Source organism: Ostrea edulis, chromosome 3 (assembly GCF_947568905.1).
Source record: "Ostrea edulis chromosome 3, xbOstEdul1.1, whole genome shotgun sequence".
Taxonomy (NCBI): Eukaryota; Metazoa; Mollusca; class Bivalvia; order Ostreida; family Ostreidae; genus Ostrea; species Ostrea edulis.
This window is the reverse complement of record NC_079166.1, coordinates 32,439,803-32,463,126: the sequence shown is the minus strand read 5'-3', so window position 1 is coordinate 32,463,126 and position 23,324 is coordinate 32,439,803. Positions and strand designations below refer to the sequence as shown.

General features: G+C 36.6%; 1 protein-coding gene across 1 annotated transcript in view; it reads right to left on the bottom strand.

Annotated features, from left to right (window-relative positions):
* The window catches only part of LOC130053351 (multiple epidermal growth factor-like domains protein 10), a 138,251-nt gene that overhangs the window by 38,301 nt on the left and 76,626 nt on the right, over positions 1–23,324 (bottom strand). The window contains exons 8-9 of the mRNA XM_056160466.1: positions 17,942–18,052; positions 2,745–2,825 (exon numbers count right to left, since the gene is read on the bottom strand). Coding sequence (XP_056016441.1) covers positions 2,745–2,825; positions 17,942–18,052 — 192 coding nt within the window. The remainder of the gene's footprint in view (positions 1–2,744; positions 2,826–17,941; positions 18,053–23,324) is intronic.

The window sequence follows — 23,324 nt, the reverse complement described above, 5'->3', positions numbered from 1 at the left end:
GTATCCATTTTATGCAAAGATTGATTTGTGTTGCTTACGTTGTGTTGACACCAAAAGACAAATCAAGTTTAATTGAAGAAATTTTAAGTGCAAAAAGACCATGTTTAGAACACTGTAGCTCAATAATAAGCATTGCGACCCCAGTTTTTCATTTTAATTTCCTAATTCTCCTTCACTGTAAAAATCAGAAATATAATTCACCCCAAAAAATGACACTACCCCAAATCTCAGGTGTGAACCTCTTTAAAGCAATATAAACAGCGACATTTGTTAATGCAGATTTTATGCAAAATAATATCCAAAATACAATCCGTAGCATCCGTTTTAGCACAGTTATTTATGAATTATATAAAGGATTGGTCCCCAAAGTTTCGTTAAAAGTCTTCGAAGCTCACACTTCATGCTGTGACGTCATACCTTGTTTTGACATTTATTTAAAAGACAACTGTTTGTGCATGCGTATAAATTTTTCTCTGAGCCTTTGACATAAAGACACTTGCATACTGCGTTTACGTCAGACATATACGTGTACTGTCTTGCAAGTCAAATAATTATTTTCTTTCTAAACACTATATTACAAGGAATGAAAGTTTGTTATTTCATGTTCAATGTCATTTCCTTGATTGGGTTGAATGGTGTAGACTTAAATTTAATCTCACAAAAAATTAACGATGATTACAACTCATATTGCTTTAACTCTTTAACTACCAGAAATTTTCGAGTTTTCCTTCAAAGCTGATGCAAAAATTCAAATTTAGGACTTTCTAGTCACATTTTCATCACGTAACATATATTTATAATCTACTATACAAATCATGTACCAATAAAATTAAAATATTGTTACTCCTCGAAGTCTAACATGATATTGCTCAGCAGATATAAATGCGTGAATAGCTTGGTTTGTTTATAATACATTAAACCAAATATATTGTATCATCGCTAGGCATGCATATCAAGTTTGGGAGTATCGTATGATAGGCGTGGTTTTCGACGATGAATATATTGATAAAACATGTTACCATATATAATTATATACAGTATCATATGATCTAAAACAATTGTTACTGGATTTATTTTAATTTACATTATCAAAATGATACATGATTACAAAATGGTGTGGTCCCGTGGCGATTCGGGTTAGAATAGGTCCTCGGTATCCCTTGCTTGTTGTAGAAAGCGACTAAATGGGGCGGTTCTTCGGATGATACCGCAAAAACCGAGGTCCCATGTCACAGCAGGTGTAGCACGATAAAGACCCTCCCTGCTCAATGGTTATAAGCGCCGAACATAGTGGTGACGTCTCCATATGAGCGAAATATTCTCGAGAGGGACGTTAAGCACTAAACAATCAATCAATCAAAATAGTGTGTAGAATTTAATCGCCCTTTACGACAAGCAAAGGGTAGTGAGGACATATTCTAACCCGAATGCCCGCAGGAGCTTGTATATTTTCATTGTTTTTTAACTTAAACACATTTTCTAACTTAAACATATTTAAAATAAATGAACATAAATGACTTCCGATTTGATTAGAAAATTGTTTTATAAATGAGTTAGGAGGGATATATACCAAGATGACCACATTCTATCAGCTGCCAGGAGGCAGGAGATGATATGGTTTTAGAAACTTTAAGACGACCGTGATTAACGGGGGACATACCTTCAAATCCATCCTTATGATAGGATTTTTCTATTAAATAGGATTTCGGTATTATATTTATTCAATCACAATTTTGATAAATAGGACATTTTTTCCTGCAAATCTAATAAGTCAGTTTCGAGATACGAACTCTTCTATATAGGAGGTGCATTTAGTGGAACTTTGAATGCCTAAGTGGGACAGAATGGATATACAGCCAACGAGGAAGACGATGAAATGTATTAAAAGCGGCTTCTCTTTAAATATGTAAATGTGGGAAATACTAATTACTATCGAAAGAAATGTTTTACCGAAGTGGAAACATACAAACAATGTCATATTTGCAAGAAATGTCTTGGATATGGTACTTATGACCAGCGAAGCAACGTGATAGGATAATAATTCTATGTATTTAATTACTCTCTAAATACTTATCACTTACTTAGTTTGTGTATCAGTCGAATTCGGCTTTACAAACAGCGTATGAGAAACTTACTGAGTACATTCACTTACGCTATGATGAATATCTGTCCCACTCCCGCGTGTAAACAAATTCTTTCGCGCCTTACTATGTACGAGAGTTCTCCAAAGGGAAATAACTCGGACGTATCTCGAAACCGGCGTATTCTTAGTGCTTTAGTTGGGATCGGTATACAAAATCTGTTAACTCATGCTATTCATTTTCATACTGAAATATATATCGTATCGCATATCACAAAATACCGATATGTCAGTAATATTGCACAACCCTAATCTCTTCCAATATATGGTCCGTAACGTTCACTGAGAACAAATGAAGAAAGAACATAGACTAAATTGTCTCCCTTCCATTAACGGAATCCAGGAATATTTTGCTTTTTAATCAAACAGTCGGTATAAATTTGTGATACTTCACCTACAACTGGTGACGTCTCAAAATTTTCGACGGGACGTAAAACCCAAAACAAGCAATCAATCTTTAATCAATCAGTCCGATTTTGTTTAGTCACACAATTCTAAGGAAATGTTATTTCCAGTTCCTTATGTAAATAATAACGCAAACATTCAGGAGAAACAATTCAGAATTGAACAAATTATGCAATATGTGAAATCAATCGTTACTCACGTTCAGTACAATTTCCCCCTCTATAGCCTCTACCACATCCTTCCATACATGTACCATTAACATGATCACATTCTGACGCAACTGAAAACAATGAGAAGTAAAACTCAGTATTTAATTTTCCATTTTGTTCAATCTTTATGTATTTTAATTTACCTTATAAACAGAAAATATCTACATATAATACATCAATTTTGTCTTACAGTTTTCTCCAGTCCTAAAGTACAATGATACAAGAGACACAGAGGTCTTATTAGTCACATAAGTACCAATTAAAAAAAATATCACAAGCTCCAAGGGCTAAGAAAACTACAATAATTTTCGTGTTATGTCTATATAAACTAAATTCTAATGTTCAGCAACAATATCATACAAGGTGTCTTCTTAAAAGACAAATGGCCCAAAAGTGTCCATACCAATGAGACATGTTACTTCATATAAGTTTTATCAACGTTATATATGACTATTTTGAATCCAATCTAGAGCCAGAACCCTGGGGTTTACAATTTACAAAATTACAGAAGTATTTTAAATGATAAAGACGATTTAATCATTTATTGTTGCAAACCATATATTCTTTCCATTTCATTTAAAAAATGTAGATAGAATGGAAACAATAACCCATGGTTTAATTACGACAATGATAATCATTATGGTAATTTTGACATCATACTGAACCCTTGGGATCATCAACTTTTACAAATTGGGTAAAGGGCAACCTGCTCCTATCAATTTAGTTTCAATTGAGCATCATTAGAAAAAAATGTTATTCAAATGTTTTACACAAACACCATATGCCAAGTTTCACCCTGGTCTGGAGTCAGAACCTCTACTCTGGGGATTATGAAAATTTACAATTTCGTAGAGGCTTTCCTGATGTACATGACTGTCATTTAATTGTTCATACAGAGATGGAGTTGTTAATGACATTTGTCAATATTTGTCAGAATTTTTGTCATGCCCCTAAAGCCTCGGGGTTCAGGAGTCCTGAAATGAAATTTTTTTTTTGGTCTCATTTGTCCCAAAAATGCTTCATACCAAATTTGAAAAGACGTGGAATGGTATTTATCAAGAAGTTAACAATCTTTAATTGTTAACACATTAAGGATGCAGAGCAATTGCAATAATTCACCGGAGTGACTTAGGTGACCCACAGCGACATGGGGCCGGGGTGTCCCTTGAATATCCAAACCCTTAATTTACTTGCACTTGATATGACAATTGAAGAGAACAAAGTAACTCGTATTAATATATACGGGCCTAATACTGATAACCCTCAATTTTACGAAAATGTACGAAATATTTTTTTTGGGAATTTGACAATGAATATTTTATTCTATGTGGTGACTTTAATCTCACATTAAACCCTTCACTGGATACTTATAAGTATTGTGGAATTAATAATCCCAAAGCACTTGCTAAAGTTCTAGAAATCATGGATGATCTACAACTTTTAGATTACTACAGAGTGCTAAATCCAGATAAATGATAGTTTGCCAAATTTGGTTGAAAACTGTACCATAAAGCCAGGATATAGATCTGATCATTCTGATGTTATTCTTGAATTAAAATTTAATCCCTTTACAAGAGGGCGTGGCCTTTGGAAATTTAATAACAATTTATTAACAGACAAAAATATGTTATGAAGGTCAAAGAAACTATTCAATCCGTTACTAGCCAATATTTGGATAACATAGATAATATAAATTTTCAGTGCAAAAACGGTATTGATGAAAGTTTATTTCTGGAGGTTTTAATGATGGAAATTAGGGGAATTACTATATCGTACTCAGCATTTAAGAAAAGAGAAAAATACATCAAAGAAAAGAAACTTTTAGATGAAATTGAAATTTTAGAGTCTGACTCTCCTATTGATTTTAATATTCTAGATGAGAAGAGAGCAGCTCTTGAAAACATTAGAAAAGAAAAGCTACAAGGCCACATGATAAGGTCTCGTGCACGTTGGATAGAGGAAAGGGAAAAACCTTCAAAATACTTTTGTAATTTAGAATCCCGAAATTATTTAAATAAAACTATCAAAAAAATTCAGTTGGATACTGGTACAATTTACAAACAGTCAGATATATTAGAAGGTTTCAAGAAATATTAAGAAGCCTTATATACTAATAATGATTTTAACTTAATTAATGTCGACCTGGAAAGCATCATCTCAGATAACAATTCTCCTAAGTTAGATACACATGCAACCAAAAAACTGGAGGATGATATTGAAGAAGCAGAGGTTCTTAAAGTGTTAAAAAATATGAAAAACAACAAATCCCCTGGTAGCGATGGTTATACAACTGAATTCTTAAAAAACATTTTGGAATGACATTAAATATTATGTTGTTAGAGCTATTAATTGTATATATCATAAGAGGGAACTTCCTATTTCGCAAAGACTAGGAATCATTTCATGCTTACTTAAAGGGGATAAACCAAGACAGTTTTTAAAAAACTGGCGACCAATTACTCTTTTAAATGTATTATACAAAATTATATTTGGTTATCTCAGCTTTAGAATTAAACAAGTTTTGGATTATATAATATCCGATACACAGTCTGTTTTTTTAAAAGGTAGATATATAGGGGAGAATACTAGATTTATCTATGATATTATGTCATACACTGAAAGAAATAATATCCCAGGCCTTCTGGTTCTCATTAATTTTGAAAAGGCCTTCGAATGAATGTCATGGTCATTCATATAAAAAGTTTTAAAGTATTTTGGCTTTGGGGAAAACTTTATTCAATTGATAAAGATCTTAAACACAAATTCCAGATCCTCAGTTTTACAGAGTGGCTTTTTATCTGAACAGTTTGATATACAAAGGGGATGTAGGCAGAGGGATCCCATTGCAAGTATAAAAGGCATATGTATAGAAAACACAGAACACAAAATATCGCAATATGCAGATGATTCTTCATTAGCCCTTGACGGTTCACATGAATCGCTTTTTGCAGCTCTAGATACATGTACGATAGAATTTCCCCCCAGTTTTTCTGGTCTAAGGATTAATTCTTCTAAAACCAAAATTGTTTGGATTGGTTCAAAGAAATTTTCAGATCAAGTTTTTCACCATACAAGATGGAAAATAGATTGGGAATCAACAACTTTTAATTTATTGGGTATTGATTTTTCAGTTGACCGTACAGAAATTGAAGATATAAATTTCGGAATTCAAATACCAAAAATCGTTGCTCTTATTGAACAGTGGAAAAGAAGAATTTTTACTCCCATTTGGCGGGCTACTGTCATTAAAACCTTGCTTATTCCAAAATTGAATCATTTCTTTATATCACTTCCTACTCAAAAGAAAGAAACAATTTCTTATTTATACAGAATTATTTTTCAATTCCTATGGAAATCTAGTGTAGACAAAGTTAAGAGGTCTGTGATAACACAAGACTATTTATCGGGTGGTATCAAGATAGTTGATATAAGCAACTTTATTACATCATTTAAATGCTCTTGGATTAAAAGGCTTACTAGGTCCAACTGTCAGAAACCATGGATGAATATTCTTTTTGCCATGTATGGAAATGATATTTTAAAGAAATTATATGACTTTGGAGATAGTTTTATTGTGAAACAATTACGTGTTAAAAGCAATGTTTTTTGGAAGGATGTTTTTAATGCTTGTTTTTTTTTTTATTTGAAGACTAGTCAAAATCTTCCAAATATTAAAACTCATTTTCATAATATTCCAGTGTGGTACAATTCTAATATCAGAATTGCGGTAAACCTGTGTTTTATGAGAAATGGTATGAAAAAGGGACTAAAGTTGTTTAAGATTTTTTTGATACTGATTGTAACTTCCATACCGTAGAAAAATTTCAGTGTTTATACAATCTTCAAGAAGTATGTGTTTAAGAAATAAGGTATCATTTAAAAATATTTATTGGGATATAAATACGGGTTGGTCACGTGATCAAATTCCATAAAGCCCGAAGGGCTTTATGGAAAATTTGATCATGTACCAACCCGTATTTATATATCCCGATAAATATTTTTAAATGATACCTTATTACTTATATTTACATTTTTGGTCGGTAACATTGCTGAATTGTGTTAACAACACGTTTCCATACATTTCAAATTGTTGACGTCCACAACGAAGCGTCATAGATGTTCAAAATGACGACATCACAAAACAAAGTTCTATAAAGTGAAGAACTGTTTTAATTATTAAGACGCTAGAAAGCAAGTATATCAACATATACTTATACATTAACTCGGAAGTATATAATGGAAAACTCTTCCATATGTCTAATTTTAGGGGGTGGGGGAATTATGATTTAAACGGGGATGCGCAGTGTTACACTTAGAGTTGTGATGCGCTTTGACTTTTGAAAAGTGAAGACGTTGAAGACCGACTTTGAAAGATATTCTGTGGATATTACGGAGTTAACAGAAGACTGAGATGGAGGAACATGAAGAACAGGACGGCAGTCGTCAGGTGTAGGCAAATTATTTATAGACAGGACAGAGGACGCAACTCAGATGAATCTCCGGAAAGAACTGAACATCGCAGAGAATGTGGAACTGCACGAAGGTAAGGGACGGTTTGGATTTGGATATGTAATTGTTGATAAACATGAGCTCACTGAACGCTTCTTTTGACTCAATAATTTTTTGTAATAGGTTTTTAACGACGCCTCGCTTCGATGTCCCGACATAAACTTGGAAACCGACATCAAGCACTATGGCTGCTGTGGCACGGAAGCAGTGTGGTGTGTAGGTCTTAATGCACTTTGACGACTTATCGGCCATACATCCTGTGAACGACCTTTTTGCTAAAGCCTAATGTCATCGTCTAGCAGTAGGTACAATTCCGCATCACCGATGACCAGGGTGAAGTTGTAGCAGACGAAATTTTAGACATACATTAGGCCTAGTAGGCTAATAACTAAAGACATTGTTTACAGTTATGCTTTTATCAATTATTGATGAAAGTCCACTGCTTGGAATACAAATAAAACCGTAAATACATTTTGTGGTGTTGATTTCATCTGTTGAAAGATTTCTGTAGTAAGTGAGAGCGATTGCTAGATGTGTATTGCCTTAGTAAAAATAGTACCTGTTACCTACTTTTAACAAATGTTCATACGCACAGCCGTGACCTCTGTTGACCCCGTAGTAGATTTATCCAGAAATAAATACGTATTGCTCGTAATAGTGTTATGTAGGAGAAAACAGTTGCAAATGTAAATATAATGAAATATAATAGCATTATTACTGCAATTTCAAAATATTTAAAATGTCTGTCAATTGATAGACACTCAACCAAACAAATTTTTTAAACCAGTTTTATTGCATGAAAGATGTTCTAATATTATTTACAATATTTTAAATGCAAAAGAAGATATCCCAACTTCTATGGGCAAGTGGAGTAGATGATATTTCAGTGCAAGATGTTTTTAAAATTTGTTTCAAAACATCTAGTGATTCTTCTGTTCAGTGGCTACAGTTTAGAATTTTACATAGAATTCTTCCTGTTGGTTATTATTTGAAAAACATTAGTGTTAAAACAAATGATTTCTGTAGATTTTGTACAAGTAATATTGAAACAAAAACACATATTTTTACTTCTTGTAATAAGACCCAAACATTGTGGAGTGAGTTATGTCTTCATATATATAGAAACATTTCAGAAAGAATTGGTTTTAATGTGTCAAATATAATATTTGATGAAATTCCACTGTCTTTAAATAATAAAGCTATAAACTTTATAATTCTATATGCTAAACAATACATATTTATCTGTTTAATGCAGAATAAAGAGGATTACTATGTCACTTAAAGTTTAAATATCATGTAGAGAAATATGCTGCAACTCAAACATTTAAAATACATAACTTTGATAAAATATGGATGAAGTGGAAAAATATTTTTGCAATAGATTAATTATTACTACATGTACTTGTCATTATTTTTAGTACATGTATTATTGTTACTATTATTACTTTCACTATTGTACAGCAAGTAACCTAAACCACAGGGAGATTGAAGCATGTATGCATGTATGAAAGGTATGTTTGTGTAAGTGTCTGATGTATTGTATGTGACCAAAAAATAAATAAAAATTTTAAAAAATTGAATATTCTAAGACCTTATCATATATCTACAGTACACCACCTATCATATTCCAAAAGATCAATTGGTTACCACTTGAAATAAAAGAGCAGTTTGAGGAAGAAGAAAGTGTGACAGACGGACGGACGGACCAGGGTAACAACAATATACCCGAACTTTCTTTAGAAAGTGCGGGTATAATTATATCTAAATCATTTTCTACACTCAATCAGTATCAATGCTGACATCACACTTTCACCTCATATTGCGTCATACTCAACATGCATTGTGACGCACTTTTTATGTATTCAAAGTATTTTATTTTCACTGAAATAATTTATCTCCTATCAAATAGTCAATGTAATTTCTATTACAATGCTATTTTGATTTCAAATATTGTATATGTAACGATGTGGATTGTTGTTCTGATGCGAAGAGAGAAGGCGGGGGGTATTTTGTTGGTATATCCTCTAACAAATATCCCATTCCTATATATCATCATTTGGCTATATACAATGGAGCCTCGGTAATCCGGACGCCATTAATCCGGACGCTTGACCTTCCGGACGATTTTTCTAGGGAACGGAATTTTTATACATTATTTTGCATCATTAATCCGGAAATTCGCGTTCCGGATCCGGACGGTCACTTATTACTACAAAACGTTATAATTCATTGAAAATTGTACCGTTAATCCGGACGGTAATTTTGTTTAGGGAAGGTCTGTGTCGGACAATGTTAGGAAGGTGTAAATTATAAAGAAAACAAGCCCAACTGTCTAATTGACGCGATTACCTGTACCCTGTCAACACCTCCCTCCAATTAAGTGGTGTGTGATGATAAGTCCGTTAGATAGCACGTGCCGATCGAGACATTGTATTGCCAATTTTCGCACATAAGATCTTTATTGCGTGTAGTGAGAAGTATAAGGCCCCTTGTCAGAATTACCCTCCCACACCCACGGTTGAGGTTGGAGACTTAGTGTATCTATTTTGTGATAGAAACAAATCCAAAGCCAGGAACCGTTATCTTGTTGTGTCAACTGATGGAGAATGGTGTCAAATAAGAAAATTTGTGGGCAATCAGTTACGACAGTCATCATACAAGGTTAAGAAGTCTGAGTGCTATCGCGTTCCTTCACCATCTCATGACCCATCATATGCCGTTGATTCAGATTCTGAGGAGGAAGAGTTCTGTGAGATACTACACCACAATAGAAAAAAAAAAAGAGGACAATGCTTCTTATCCTTATAGCATTCCTCCAACGCCCTTAGAGATTATGTCTCCCCTACCGGATAATAACACACTTGAGGATGAAACCACAGACTCAAATATTCTGGAGCGTACCGGTACTTTGGACCCATCAGATAGCCTACCATGTTCTGCACCGACAAGCAAACCTACTACTCGCCCCCGCCGTACTATACGTCTACCGAGTCGGTACCAAGATTTTGAAATGTAGCTGTTGTACTTTCTCAGTGTTATTTTTAATCAGTTATAGTATAAGTATTACCTTATTTGTGTTCAGGGGCAGAATAATCCCCAAGTAGTCAGAGGATAGTCTGTCTTATGATGACTACATTGCATTGTGTGTTTTATAATTGTTTTGGCCAGGTTAGCTGTTCACATATAGATAATAGCTTTGTCATGTCACATATATCATTATGTGAAGAAATGTTACCCATCAGTTTTTATTGATTTATTAGTTTCCTTAAAGCTTATTTTCTTTGTCTTACTGTATAATCACAACTCATTATTAAGAGAAAAAGGGAAGTTGCGCCAACACGGTTATCAGCTGTGTTGGTTGAGTTATGATCGGGCTCGGAATACGGGCATTCATTCACCCGCTTGGCGCCATATTGTTAGTTTGTTTATTGCTCGTGTTCGGGGAAATAAAGAGTATTTCAGTGACACGTTTGTTGTGGACTCTCTCCAACCGTGGCGCTGAGAATGTCCCCCTTCTTTCCCCTGGATGAAGTTCATGATTGAATTCTCAAAAAAATCCCCTTAAATATGAAATGGGTAATAACATATAAAAGCTGGATAAATCCCTGCAATGCTACTTTGTGAATAATATACTCTTAAAAAGTATCAACTATGGGAAAATGTACATAGCAAGGTCATAGAACATAAGTAAAGGGGGGGGGGAGGGGGTCTGCCATTTGATACATACATGTAAGATGTTGGAATAAGTAGGTCTCAAGTATTTCTATCGAGATCTCTATGAATTGTATTGTTTTATTATATTTAAAATATGAATGTGGTCTAAAATATATGAATTACAGAATTTGTAATTGGAAAACGTGGGTGCTATATACAGTGGAGCCTCGTTAATCCGGACACTTTGGTTCCCAGCAAAATCGTCCGGATAAATGAAGCGTCCGGATAATTGAATCGCATATTTTCTAGCTTTGCATAAGTAGCCAATATGTGCCTACTTTATTGATGCATAGTGAATTAAACACATTCTATCATTGGATTTAACCATTTCATTAGTAAATAAATTATGATAATATTAACATTTACATGTATTTCAAAGCACTAAAATTTAATGTACGTGTTTAGTGTATTTGCCTGTGCTTACATTGTACATACATATGATCCCTACAAAAAAATATACAAAACTTTGTACCGTATGCACTAAAACAGATAATGAAGCACTTTATGTAACTATAAGTAATTAAATCATTAGTAACTAACACTGCTTGGGTGATTTGCGTTGCGAGATAGATGTTTCTGCAAAATGCACTCCCGATCTGATATAGGCAACTGACGGTTGGTGAACTGATCTCTCTGAGTTAGCATCTCTCGTGCGAATAGTCCACCTTGACGAATAGTACAGTTGACAGATGCGACAGCTAGTGATAACACAAGAGAAGAAACTGCTCGTGCTGTAGGGTCAATTCTCAGTATGTGCTCACGTAGTTCTTGGACTGCACGCTCTGCAATTGGGTTTTTATTGGCATTTTTAAAACGTCCAATTTCAACTGAAATACGGTGGGACTGTAGTATCTTGTCATTCACAAGAGCCTGAAATCCTGGAGCTGGGTCAGTGCGGATGACTGCGAAGGGTCCATCCATTGGTCTAAGCTCTATGCAGGACTGGATAACTGCAGTGCGGAGGGTTTCCGCTTTCTCATCCTCAACGATTCGTGCGGTGGTGTAAGAAGAAATACACTCACGCATAATAAAGACAAGCTGTTTTTCTCGCTTCATAACGTCAGCAGCAAATAAGCCTCCTATAGTCTCAGGAGGATCTGATGTTGTTTGCTCAATAATAAAATTTGGAACCTTCTGAAGTGCAGAACACTGTGAGCATGCAGAGGTGATACTGTCAATCGCTTTGTCCATATCGAATGCGAAGAAAAACCGTTTCATGATAGTTTTCATTTGGTTGGCACTGGGGTGGGCGAGCTGTAAATGAATCGATGTAAGTAGTCCATGGAGTACTGATCGAGGGATTATGATTAGCTCTTTAGATGGTACAAATGGGTCATTCTGCTTAACTACTAGTAATCCGTCAGAAGCTATAGTAGCGACACTGAGATAACGTTTAATATCTTTGATGTTGGTTGCTTTACGGGAAGGACGTGTACCCTGGCGAAGGTGGGAGCAAGTCCTCCTCAGGTCAGAGCACTCTGGTTGTATTGCTAACCAAGCAGATCTCGTTGTGAATGGTAACTTTGTGGAACCATTTAGAATGTCTGATACGGATGTGCTGCGGACAACAGAGTCCATAGACTGTGCGACAAAAGAACAGATTTGGCAGTTAGGTTCTATGCACTCAGGGGCGTTGCGACTTGAATGGTCCGAGGGTAGGATGGCTTCCCCAGCAACGTGACGAACAGAAACCTGGTACCTGCTAACTGTTGACAAGAATGTGTACACACGAGGACTGGCAGAAAACTCCCCACGACATAATTTGTCATACGCCATCACACATGGTTTACTGTCTGTGAGAACACAACAGGGTCCTAATGACTGAACTATGTAAGGGCTGTAATGTTTGACAGCAGTCCCAATTGACAACGCTTCTACCTCACATGGAAGCCATGATACTTGGCACTTCCGCAGTTTGGCGCTGAAAAATCCGGCAAGAAGTAGCTTGTTGTCACCTCGTGAGATGTACAGCGTGGCACCAATGCCAGGCTTGCGCAAAGCACCGTCTGTTACTATCCAAAGGGTGTCCTTTGGATGTGGTATATGAATTCTTTTGGTAGCCTTCAGGGCTTGTTGGGCTAGGTGAAAAGCATGGATCATATCATCAGACCACGAAATGGTGTCTTTGGAGTCTAAGCCTGCAATACACTCCTCCAATGGGGCTAGCAACGAAGAGCAGCCTGGTATTACTCGAGACAATACTTTATAGGCACCCAGAAAGCTACGCATGGCTTTTACCTTGGAAGGCATTTCACAGGATGCTAGAGTGGCTGTGCGATGCGGACTAGCACTAAGGGTTCCTTGTTGCCAAATCCATCCCAAGATTGTTGTTCTGAGAGGTGCTATAACTGTCTTTGAGGCTGATAATTTGAGGTTGCATTTGTTCAAGGCTGTAAGAACCCTGGAAAAATTCTCAAGGAGCTGGTCTGGCGTGTCTGCTCCACAATAAAGATCATCTGCTAGCTTGAGAACTATACCCTCTTCAAGCAGGTCACCCAAAACACGGCATGTAAGCTCTTCTAGTGCTGTCTCAGATTCGGGCATTCCCATAGCTGAGCGGGTGTAGACACGGACGCCTCGGAATGGTGTAACAACTCCACAGTATTTCATGGAGCCTCTGGCAAGGGGGATTTGATAGAACGCTTTGGTAAGGTCTGTCATAGCAAGGTACTTCCATTGGCCAATTTTCCGCAGAATAGAATCAACATTTGGCATCAAAGAGGGTTGCGGCTTGCAGTAACGGGCTACCTCAGAGAAGGCAGTCACAAGTCGGAATCCACCAGATCCTTTCTTAACAAGAAATGAGGGGTTTAAGTACTCAACTGTGATCCCCAGCTCTTCGGGTTTCTTAAATACGCCCATGGCTTCAAGTTCATTAAATTGGGTCTGGAGTAATTCTAATTGATTACGAGAATATTGCGGCAGTCGACCCTTTCTCTGTGGGGGCATGACAGGTCCAATGTTTACCTCAGCCTTAAAGGATCCAGCGTATCCATTATAACCATCTGAGACAGGGCTAAAAACCAAGTCATTCTCTGCAAGAATATCCTTAAAGGCTTGAACAGTCTCTGAGGGAAGAACGCCATCAGGATCTACTGTGACTAGTGATGAGTATGGTGTTAAATGTCTGGAGTTGCTCTCAGAACTAGCATAGGTATCTGTCGACATGATGGGCACTGGCTCTGTTGATGGAACATATACCTGCCGGACATCAGAGAGGTGTTCATGCTTGCGAACTGTTACAGGATCACTGCTAGTATTCTCAATGCGAATCTTGTTCCCAACACTGTGTACAATGGAAGGGGTAACAAGGGATCCTGAAAGGTGGGGTTCAACAGCAAGTAGACTATCACGCTTAAGTACAGACTCTGGAATGTCTATCTCTAGATAGTCCCCTGGCCACACGGTTGTAGAGGCCACTGTACGAAGAACATGTGCTTTGGTGCTGTTTAGGGCAGTTCTGTTAGCAGTGGTAACTGATCCATAAGTGTAAATAGTGTCATTTCCAATCAGTACTTGACGTTTGGATGGTCGAACAGCTATGTCGTTTGCCTCCATAAAAGGAATACCCGCAAGAACATCAACGTCTAGATTCTCGATCACTAGTCCTTCGAAGAAAAACGAGTGGGAATCTCTGGAGAAGCACAACTTTGTTTCACCCACAAACTTTTAATGGTGAAGAACCATCGGCTTGATGAGCTGATTGGTTGGTGGGGCTGACTTTTCCATTCAAGTTAGTCACAGTTGATGCTCTTATCATGTTCCCTGTACCACCAGAGTCAATTGTGAGACGAACATGAGTGTGTTGAAAGAAAACATCTAGGTACGGTGACTGTCGAATAGACACACGGTTGCTAACTAAACTAACAGTAGGCTCAACATGGGACTCCTCATCAAGGTTATCAATGTCAGAGTCAGTGTATTGATCTGCATCAAGGAAGCCAAGGATTTGTCTCGCTTTTGCCATGTATCTCCGGTCACTGTCTGGTAGAAAACGGCACTCGCTGAGGAAATGAGTACTGGTGTGCTTCGCTTGTTTACATAATGGGCAGGAACGGTTTTGTGATTTCATCGGTGGTCTCTGACTATGTGAAATACGAATATCCTTATGAGGTTGAGTGAATGTGCGGAATGATCTGGCATCCTCGTTGTTGCGAATTTCCTCAAGAAGTGAGGGGAGAGCCTGAGATATTTCAGGCTTTATTGATGCCAATGTACGCACCCTAAGCTCTGTGCCATAGCGCTGCTTGACAAGTTGAGGCAGTGAGGGGTTTATTAAGCGAAGCCAGGTCAGAACGATGAGGTCCTCAACTGTGGGCGACATTTCCTCATCTTCGTCGATGTTCACGCCATGGTGTGTGATACCACCTTCTCTTTTGAGCAGGTTGTCATCAAGGAAGGCTAGAAGTCTCTGATAGAGATCCTCAGGACGCTCATCTTGGCGCAAAGTGATATCATTAAAATCGAGGAAATGGGCGCCGGATGACTGAAAACCAAAGTGTAACCTTATGGACTGCCATATTTGCTCCAAAGAAGTCGAGTTCTTCACTATTACATTGCGGGATATTACAGGACAGTAATTGGCGATCTGGCCAAGCATAAGGTCTAGAGTGGCTGATTTTTGCTGCGCTGTCTGGCGTTGGTTCTCTGGAATCGGGTCATCGTCATTTACAAAATCCCGATTCGGGTTAGCTTTCGATTTTTTGGCCCATTGTGCGTCATGAGATAAAAATGCAGCAAAGTTTTGATCAAGGGATAATGAGTATATTAAGTTTTGCTTCCAATTCTCGAAGGAATTTACAGATTCAGTTTTGGAAAGACACCATTGTTTGGGTGCTCTGTGTGTGTTTGCCATACTTGTGCCAGGTAAACACGTTGTCGGGTGCGTGTAGAACTACTTACACGAGGATCCTCGTTGTTAACTTCCGGAGACGTAGGGTCGAAGTCGCTGCCACCACGCCACGGTTGGAGAGAGTCCACAACAAACGTGTCACTGAAATACTCTTTATTTCCCCGAACACGAGCAATAAACAAACTAACAATATGGCGCCAAGCGGGTGAATGAATGCCCGTATTCCGAGCCCGATCATAACTCAACCAACACAGCTGATAACCGTGTTGGCGCAGATCCTAACATCAATTGATTGATTACTGAATTAATCTTGTCTACATTGCATGAATTTGATCATTATAGAAAAAATACCTAGAAGATACATGTATAAAATAATTCTTATTAAAATTTCTATACATTTGCATGTAGTTTCTACATTTTAAGGGGAATTTTTGCCTGTGGAAGGGGACATATTCATTTGTTTTCAGAGGGGGAAAGGTACCCTTTACCGGTAGTAAAAAGAATCTCAATAAATCCCTGCATTGTGTTTATTTACACATGAGTTTGAAAAATGAATTTGTAAAGTTTTAAAAATATAATCTTGTGATTCATTTAACTTTCCTGAGATTTATATCTATTTCCTGATATTTCTTTATTCTATATCAACTTTGCATAGAGAGCTCTATTCAATTTATCTTCCTGATAATATGGAAGTTATAATTGATAGTAATGCAATGCAAGCATCCATCAAACAAACTTAATTAATATATGTGTGGAAGTCTCTCTCTCTCTCTCTCTCTCTCTCTCTCTCTCTCTCTCTCTCTCTCTCTCTCTCTACCATACTATATATACATGTAAACCACAGCAATAAGTGATTTTTAAAGAAAAGAAGGTTGGTTAGTAGAAAAAGATATATACAATGTTTAAATCAAACCCAAACGCAGTTTAGGTCCTCTGATTAAATATGAAGGTCATTGATTAATGCATGTGACATTGAAATTGTAGGACAAAGTCATTTACAAGTTTCAATAAAATTTAGCATGTCATTAGAAAGTAATTGATGCACCCAGAAGGCATATGTTCTTGATCTAAATTAGATCATTAGCCTAGTAATTAGATAGATTTTCGAAAATGTAGCTGAACATGAAAAACAATGGTGTTTTTGGTCAGGTCAGTAATAAATAACTGAAAGTTGTTTAACTGATTTTATATTTTTTTTTTAATATAAATCTAACATTTATTATTTCTTTCTATATGAAAGACCTTTCCTGATTGTGTTGCGTTTTTGAAAAAAGTTACCTCAAAAATCTATTGTTTTATTGAATTTTATAATATGTATACAATGCAAGGCATGTTGGTTGCCATGGCAACCATTTTTTGCTGAGATATTTACATTTCTCATTTCAACAAAATTTTATGTAAGCCTTTTTCATTTACCTTAAACTAAAAAAAATATGCATCTTATTATCTTAATTGTATTTATTTTGGACTTTAAAGAGATATATTTCACTGGTGTTTTTTTTTTTAAAGAACTGTTCCTTGTTACCATGGTAACAATAAAGTGATCAATAACTCTGTGTTATTTGAGGTTAAGTGACTCACACATGCGTTTTCAATGATTTTATCAATAACACTGCATAAAATTACATGTATAGAATTTTTCAATTTTTTTTTTTTTTTTGCACTTTCCAAAAAATTCTCCATGACAACTGACAGCTTCTCTTAATTAAATGAATTGAATGAAAGAAACATGATTTTTAATGATTATTTACCGAAGAATTAACAATGCTATTTGACAAATCATTACACTGTAAATGCTAAATACATGTGTATACCATCTCAAAGGTAACACAAAATAATACTTGTGATGATGAACTATATTAACCACATCTTAAATTAACGTCAATAGTTCTTTCCACATATCAAAGACCATGAGTTTTACATTTTCTAGCAGTCACTGAAGGTCAGTAGCAACAAAATTTGGTACAATCATTACGAAACTTTATATGTAAGCTGAATGAAAGGTGAAGATCAAACTCATAACTCCTATAAGCAATACAAAATAGTGAATGTGTACATTTGTATAGATCTGTTCAAAAGAACAATCTTGAAATTATCATTAGATATGTTTACCTTCTGTACAGTCCTCTTCTTCATGGTCATCATCAGAATGACAATGTTGACTTTCACGACAAAATCCACAAGTCTCTGTACAGTTTATTCCATAAGTTCTATCCTCGCAATCTGAAAAATATATGAAAAATAATATACATGTTTGTTATAATTGAATAATTTAACTCTTATTGTATTCTTGTCTCTGATTGGTCAAATTCCAATTGAGGAACGCAGGTTATTTTTGTATAACCTGGTTTGGTCAGCTGGTTTGGTATTGGGACACCCCCACTCCCTGACAACCAGAAGCCGGATCTCTCTCTCTCTCTCTCTCTCTCTCTCTCTCTCTCTCTCTCTCTCTCTCTGAATTTACACCACAGCACTGTTTTCAGTCTTCTATGGAATAGTCAACGTGTACAATATGTTTCTTCGGTTTGATACACATAATGTTTTCTCGTTGTCAATATTATCATCTACTTGTACACAAATCACTGTTGTAAAACATCTTTCTCTGTATTATGGTCGAATAATAGATTATAACAAATATATTTGCATTAATTATTTACCAAGTAAGCATTATCCTGCTCATTTTGAAATACATTTTTCACTGGGGGGGGGGGGGGGGTGTCATGGCTTGATTCGCCTTTCAACAAAGCTAACAAAAATTCATACGTCACATTTTATCACATGACGTCAGTCACAATGACATTTGGATCGCAATATTTGTCACTTGCTTATACATAGTTTTCACACAGCTGAAAAAGAACCCGCATATTATTGCATTTTCTGATATTTGAAGATTTATTTTGGGTAGGCCTAAACAATGCAATTTCCCGTATTTTCTCAATCTGTCGGAGATGAGTAACTTCAATGTCGATCTCTATCTCTAAAGGGCAGCGAAATACGCATTAGATGGATAAGTCTACACATATTTTCTATCATGACAAACTTCACCTTCGATACAATATTTTGATAAATAGGCTAGGCTCCGTAGAACTAAGATTAAACTAAGATGGCGACTTTCACAGCTAAACGCGACGCTTCGTGGTTGTTGCTAAGTGAATCAATGCACGGCTCAGTTGACTTGTATTTTTCCGAGTTTATGTACATTTTGATAAACGTTTGATTGATTGAATATTGTTTTACGTCCCTCTCGAGAATATTTCATTCATATGGAGACGCCACCACTGCCGATGAAGGGCTGCAAAAAGCAGGGAGGGATCTGTATAATCTTTACACATTATACCTGGCACTTTTAAATCTACGCAAACTACCATAAAGCCGTAAGCCAGGCGAACTTGTTGGAGCAGCCGGCGTTTATTATGTAACGCCATACAAATGCACATATATACATACAATGCTATATATTTTTTTTTTTATAAACGACACTAACTTGTACAGTATTGTGAAACGAAAACATGAAGTACTGCTTTGTTTAAAAGAGTTTAAAATTTTAAACCCCCATCACTGACATTAAAAACCGCCCAGGAAAAACCATAAATGGTTAACTATGGAAACCTGTGTCCGCGCAAGTGCAAATAACGTCTCTGGGGAAATGCCGGACGAGCATTTAAGTAGAACTGTAGTAATAAACATTGAAAAATGATAGTAATATGAGGTAATCTTTGAAAATTTGATATTTAAACAAGAGGCCTTATAGGTCACCTGAGTATCATGTAACAACCTTCCAATGTTTGAATTAGGTTTGTGTTTAAATATAAGAATTTTACTTTTGGATGGAAGAAACATTGAATAGCTATGTGGTCATGAAGTACATGTGTTATTTTTATGTTCAATCAATAATCCTTTTTTAAAAAACCTAGGTCTGAGACATCATAAAGAAAAGGGTTATTTACTCCTAAGATAAAACCAATATAAGAAGATCTTCAAAGAATTTCTACATTTTCACTATATGACCAATAAAGCTCCACCCTAACACAAGAACCCCTGCCCCAGGGGCCATGAATTTCACAATTTTGGTAGAGGGCTCAACGTTCATTATAATTATGCCCACAGTTTGGCTTCTTGATGTCCAGGAGTAAAGAAGAAGATATTTTAAAATTACACTCATTTTGATGGTTTTTGCCCCACCCCTCAGGCCCCAGGGGGGCAGGGACCACGAATTTCACAATTTTTGTTTCCCTCCACCCACAGATGCTATATGCCGAAATTGGTTGAAATTGGTTCAGGGGTTTTAGAGAAGAAACTGAAAATGTTCAAATGTTAACGCACGACGAACGACGACGGACAAAAACGGAAGATTTTCAAAGAAATATTGCATTTTCACTATATAATCAATCAGCCCCGCCTTTGCACCAGAACCCCTGACCCAGGGGCCATACATTTCAGTTTTGAAAGAAGCATCCTTGATCATCATTATCATACTATTAGTTTGTCTACTTAATACCCAGCAGCAGAGGAGAAGATTTTCAAAGAAATAAAATGCATTTTCACTATATGATCAATAGGGCCCCACCCTAATACCAGAACCCCTGACCCAGGGGCCATGAATTTCACAATTTTGAAAGAGGCATCCTTGCTCATCATAACCATGCTATTGGTTTGTCTACTTAATACCCAAGGACAGAGAAGATTTTCATAGAAATAATGCATTTTCACTATATGACTTATAGAGCCCCACCCTAGCACCAGAACCCCTGATCCAGGGGCCATGAATTTCACAATTTTGAAAGAGGCATCCTTGCTCATCATTACCATGCTATTAGTTTGTCTACTTAATACCCAGAGACAAAGAAGAAGATTTTCAAAGAATTTTTACATTTTCACTATATGACCAATAGAGCCCCACCCTAACACACCAGAACCCCTGATCCAGGGACATGAATTTCACAATTTTTAAAGAGGCATCCTTGCTCATCATTACCATGCTATTAGTTTGTCTACTTAATACCCAGAGACAGAGAAGATTTTCAAAGAATTTCTACATTTTCACTATATGACCAAAAGAGCCCCACCCTAACACAAGAACCCCTGTCCCAGGGGCCATGAATTTCACAACTTTGGTAGAGGGCTCAACGCTCATTATAATTATGTCAACAGTTTGGCTTCTTGATGTCCAGGAGTAAAGAAAATTTTTTAAAATTACACTCATTTTGATGGTTTTTGCCCCACCCCTCAGGCCCCAGGGGGGCAGGGACCACGAATTTCACAATTTTTGTTCCCCTCCACCCACAGATGCTATATGCCAAAATTGGTTGAAATTGGTTCAGGGGTTTTAGAGAAGAAACTGAAAATGTTCAAATGTTAACGCACGACCCACGCCACACGACGAACGACGACGGACAAAAACAGATAGCAATAGGTCACCTGAATTATTCAGGTGACCTAAAAATAAAGCTCGAGCGCCTCGTGTAAAGCGTTGGCTTAGAATGACCAAACACTCTATTATTCGAATTCACTACAATTCTATTGGACTTCCTATGGCCCCACCTACTTTTTGGATCGTTGATACGTTTCTATCATACAATATTTTCCCGCTATTCTACGAAACGCGGGAAAAATCTAGTATAATCTTTACTCATTACACCCCACACTTTTAAATCTACACAAATTACCATAAAGCCGTAAGCCAGGCGAGCTTAGAATTTTAGTCGTCCAAAAGTTAGATATGAAAAGCAAAATATAAATCAAAATGAATAATTTTTCACAAACATGGAAATAATGAACTATTGATGTCACAATCCCAGATTTTTTGAAACTGACATCCGATTTTCAATACTGTCTTTGATGTAACCGTCTTTTGAGGAATCTGAAATCCAATGTCCGTGCTTTTTCCAAATTCTGTCATTTACGTTAAAGTTCGCAGCGGTAGTAGCTCCGTCAGAACGCAAAGAATGCAGACCGATATTGACGTTGCCCATAACTGATTTAAGTTTTGAAACCAGACACTCCCTTGTACGAGTATAACTCAATTTTTTGTTTTTGTTGATCAATTTTGTACCTTCCTTTGATCTGAACAATGGTTTGAATAGAAAATCGTGTGAAGCAGAATCGATGGATCTTAGTTCGAAATATCGTTCTGCCATTTTAACAGGACAAGCTGCTGTAGTACCTCGCGCTATCAATACTTCGTTCCCTTGTCTGTACTGGCCGGTCTTACTTTTCCTAATGAACACTTTCATGTGGTCGTCCATGAATACGATATCGGAAGAGGCCAGACAGTTGAGCTCGTCGAAACGTAAAAACCCAGCGAAAGAAATCAAAATCATGGACAAATCCCATATATCGGCGAGATTTCTACTTCGTTTGTAAATATCGCACAAAGTAATATCACTTGTTGAGACAGGGTCCTTTTTGATAACTCTAGGTTTGTTGTGTCGTTTTGAACTGTCCTATAGGCTTTTGATAAATGGATAAATTGTAGGATCCGAGTATCCAAGAATAGAGTGAGCCCATTTAATGGAATAAATTGAACTCGAAACAACGTGACAAGAAGATCCAATGTTCAAAAGATGCGTAATGTATAAAGATATATGCACAGGATTGGCTGGAATAGATTGCTTGTTTTTGTTTTTAATAAACTTGCACCACTTGCTAAATGACGACATATATTTTTTTACACGTATTAACAGTTTTTGATTTTATGAGAAATTCACATAGTTTCTTTGCTAAGAGGACGTTGTTCGAGTCGTCCAAGGTAATTCCAGTGGCGCTCACAATGTCCTCTATGTTCTTCTCCAATCTTAACTCTGAAAATAAATACATTAACGAAAATAAGCCTTTAGTCAAATTCTAATCGTACTATTACCATATCGAAGATGTTGGAACTCCCAAATATTCCGTTTTCTCCCTTGTCCCTTTGGGTAATATAGGACGTAAAATACTTTTTGTCTTTAACGCCATTCTTCCATGTATCCCCCCTCTTAAGCATTGGCCAAAAAGGTGCAGATTTCCACAACGGAATAACTAAACTTCCTCCCCCCGTCTGATATGAGTTCATTTATTGTTTTACAAATAATTTTAGTTGGAGGTACTAGCCAGTTATTATCCTCTCCCCAAAATTGCTTAAAAGCGTCTACCCCACTGGTGTTAGGACACCACCATCTTGAATTAAATTTAATGCACTTGATATTATAATCTGTTGCGAACCTTTCGCATGTGTGAGACCCCCATAGAGTATCCATTTCTTTGAAAATGTGATTTTTGATTCCCCAGTCATCACGATCGTAACATCTACTCAATGTATCCGCATGGACATTTTTATTTCTTGGTACCCAAACACAGTTAAGTGCGACGTTGCTGTGAGAACATTTCTTGCGAATTTCTTGTGCAATCCTATGCAAATGAGGCTTTTTACTGCCCACCTCTAATATTCTACTGACATTTGTACTGTCTGTGTGCCGATCTACACTTTCGCCGTGAATACTTTCTCCTATAGTATTCA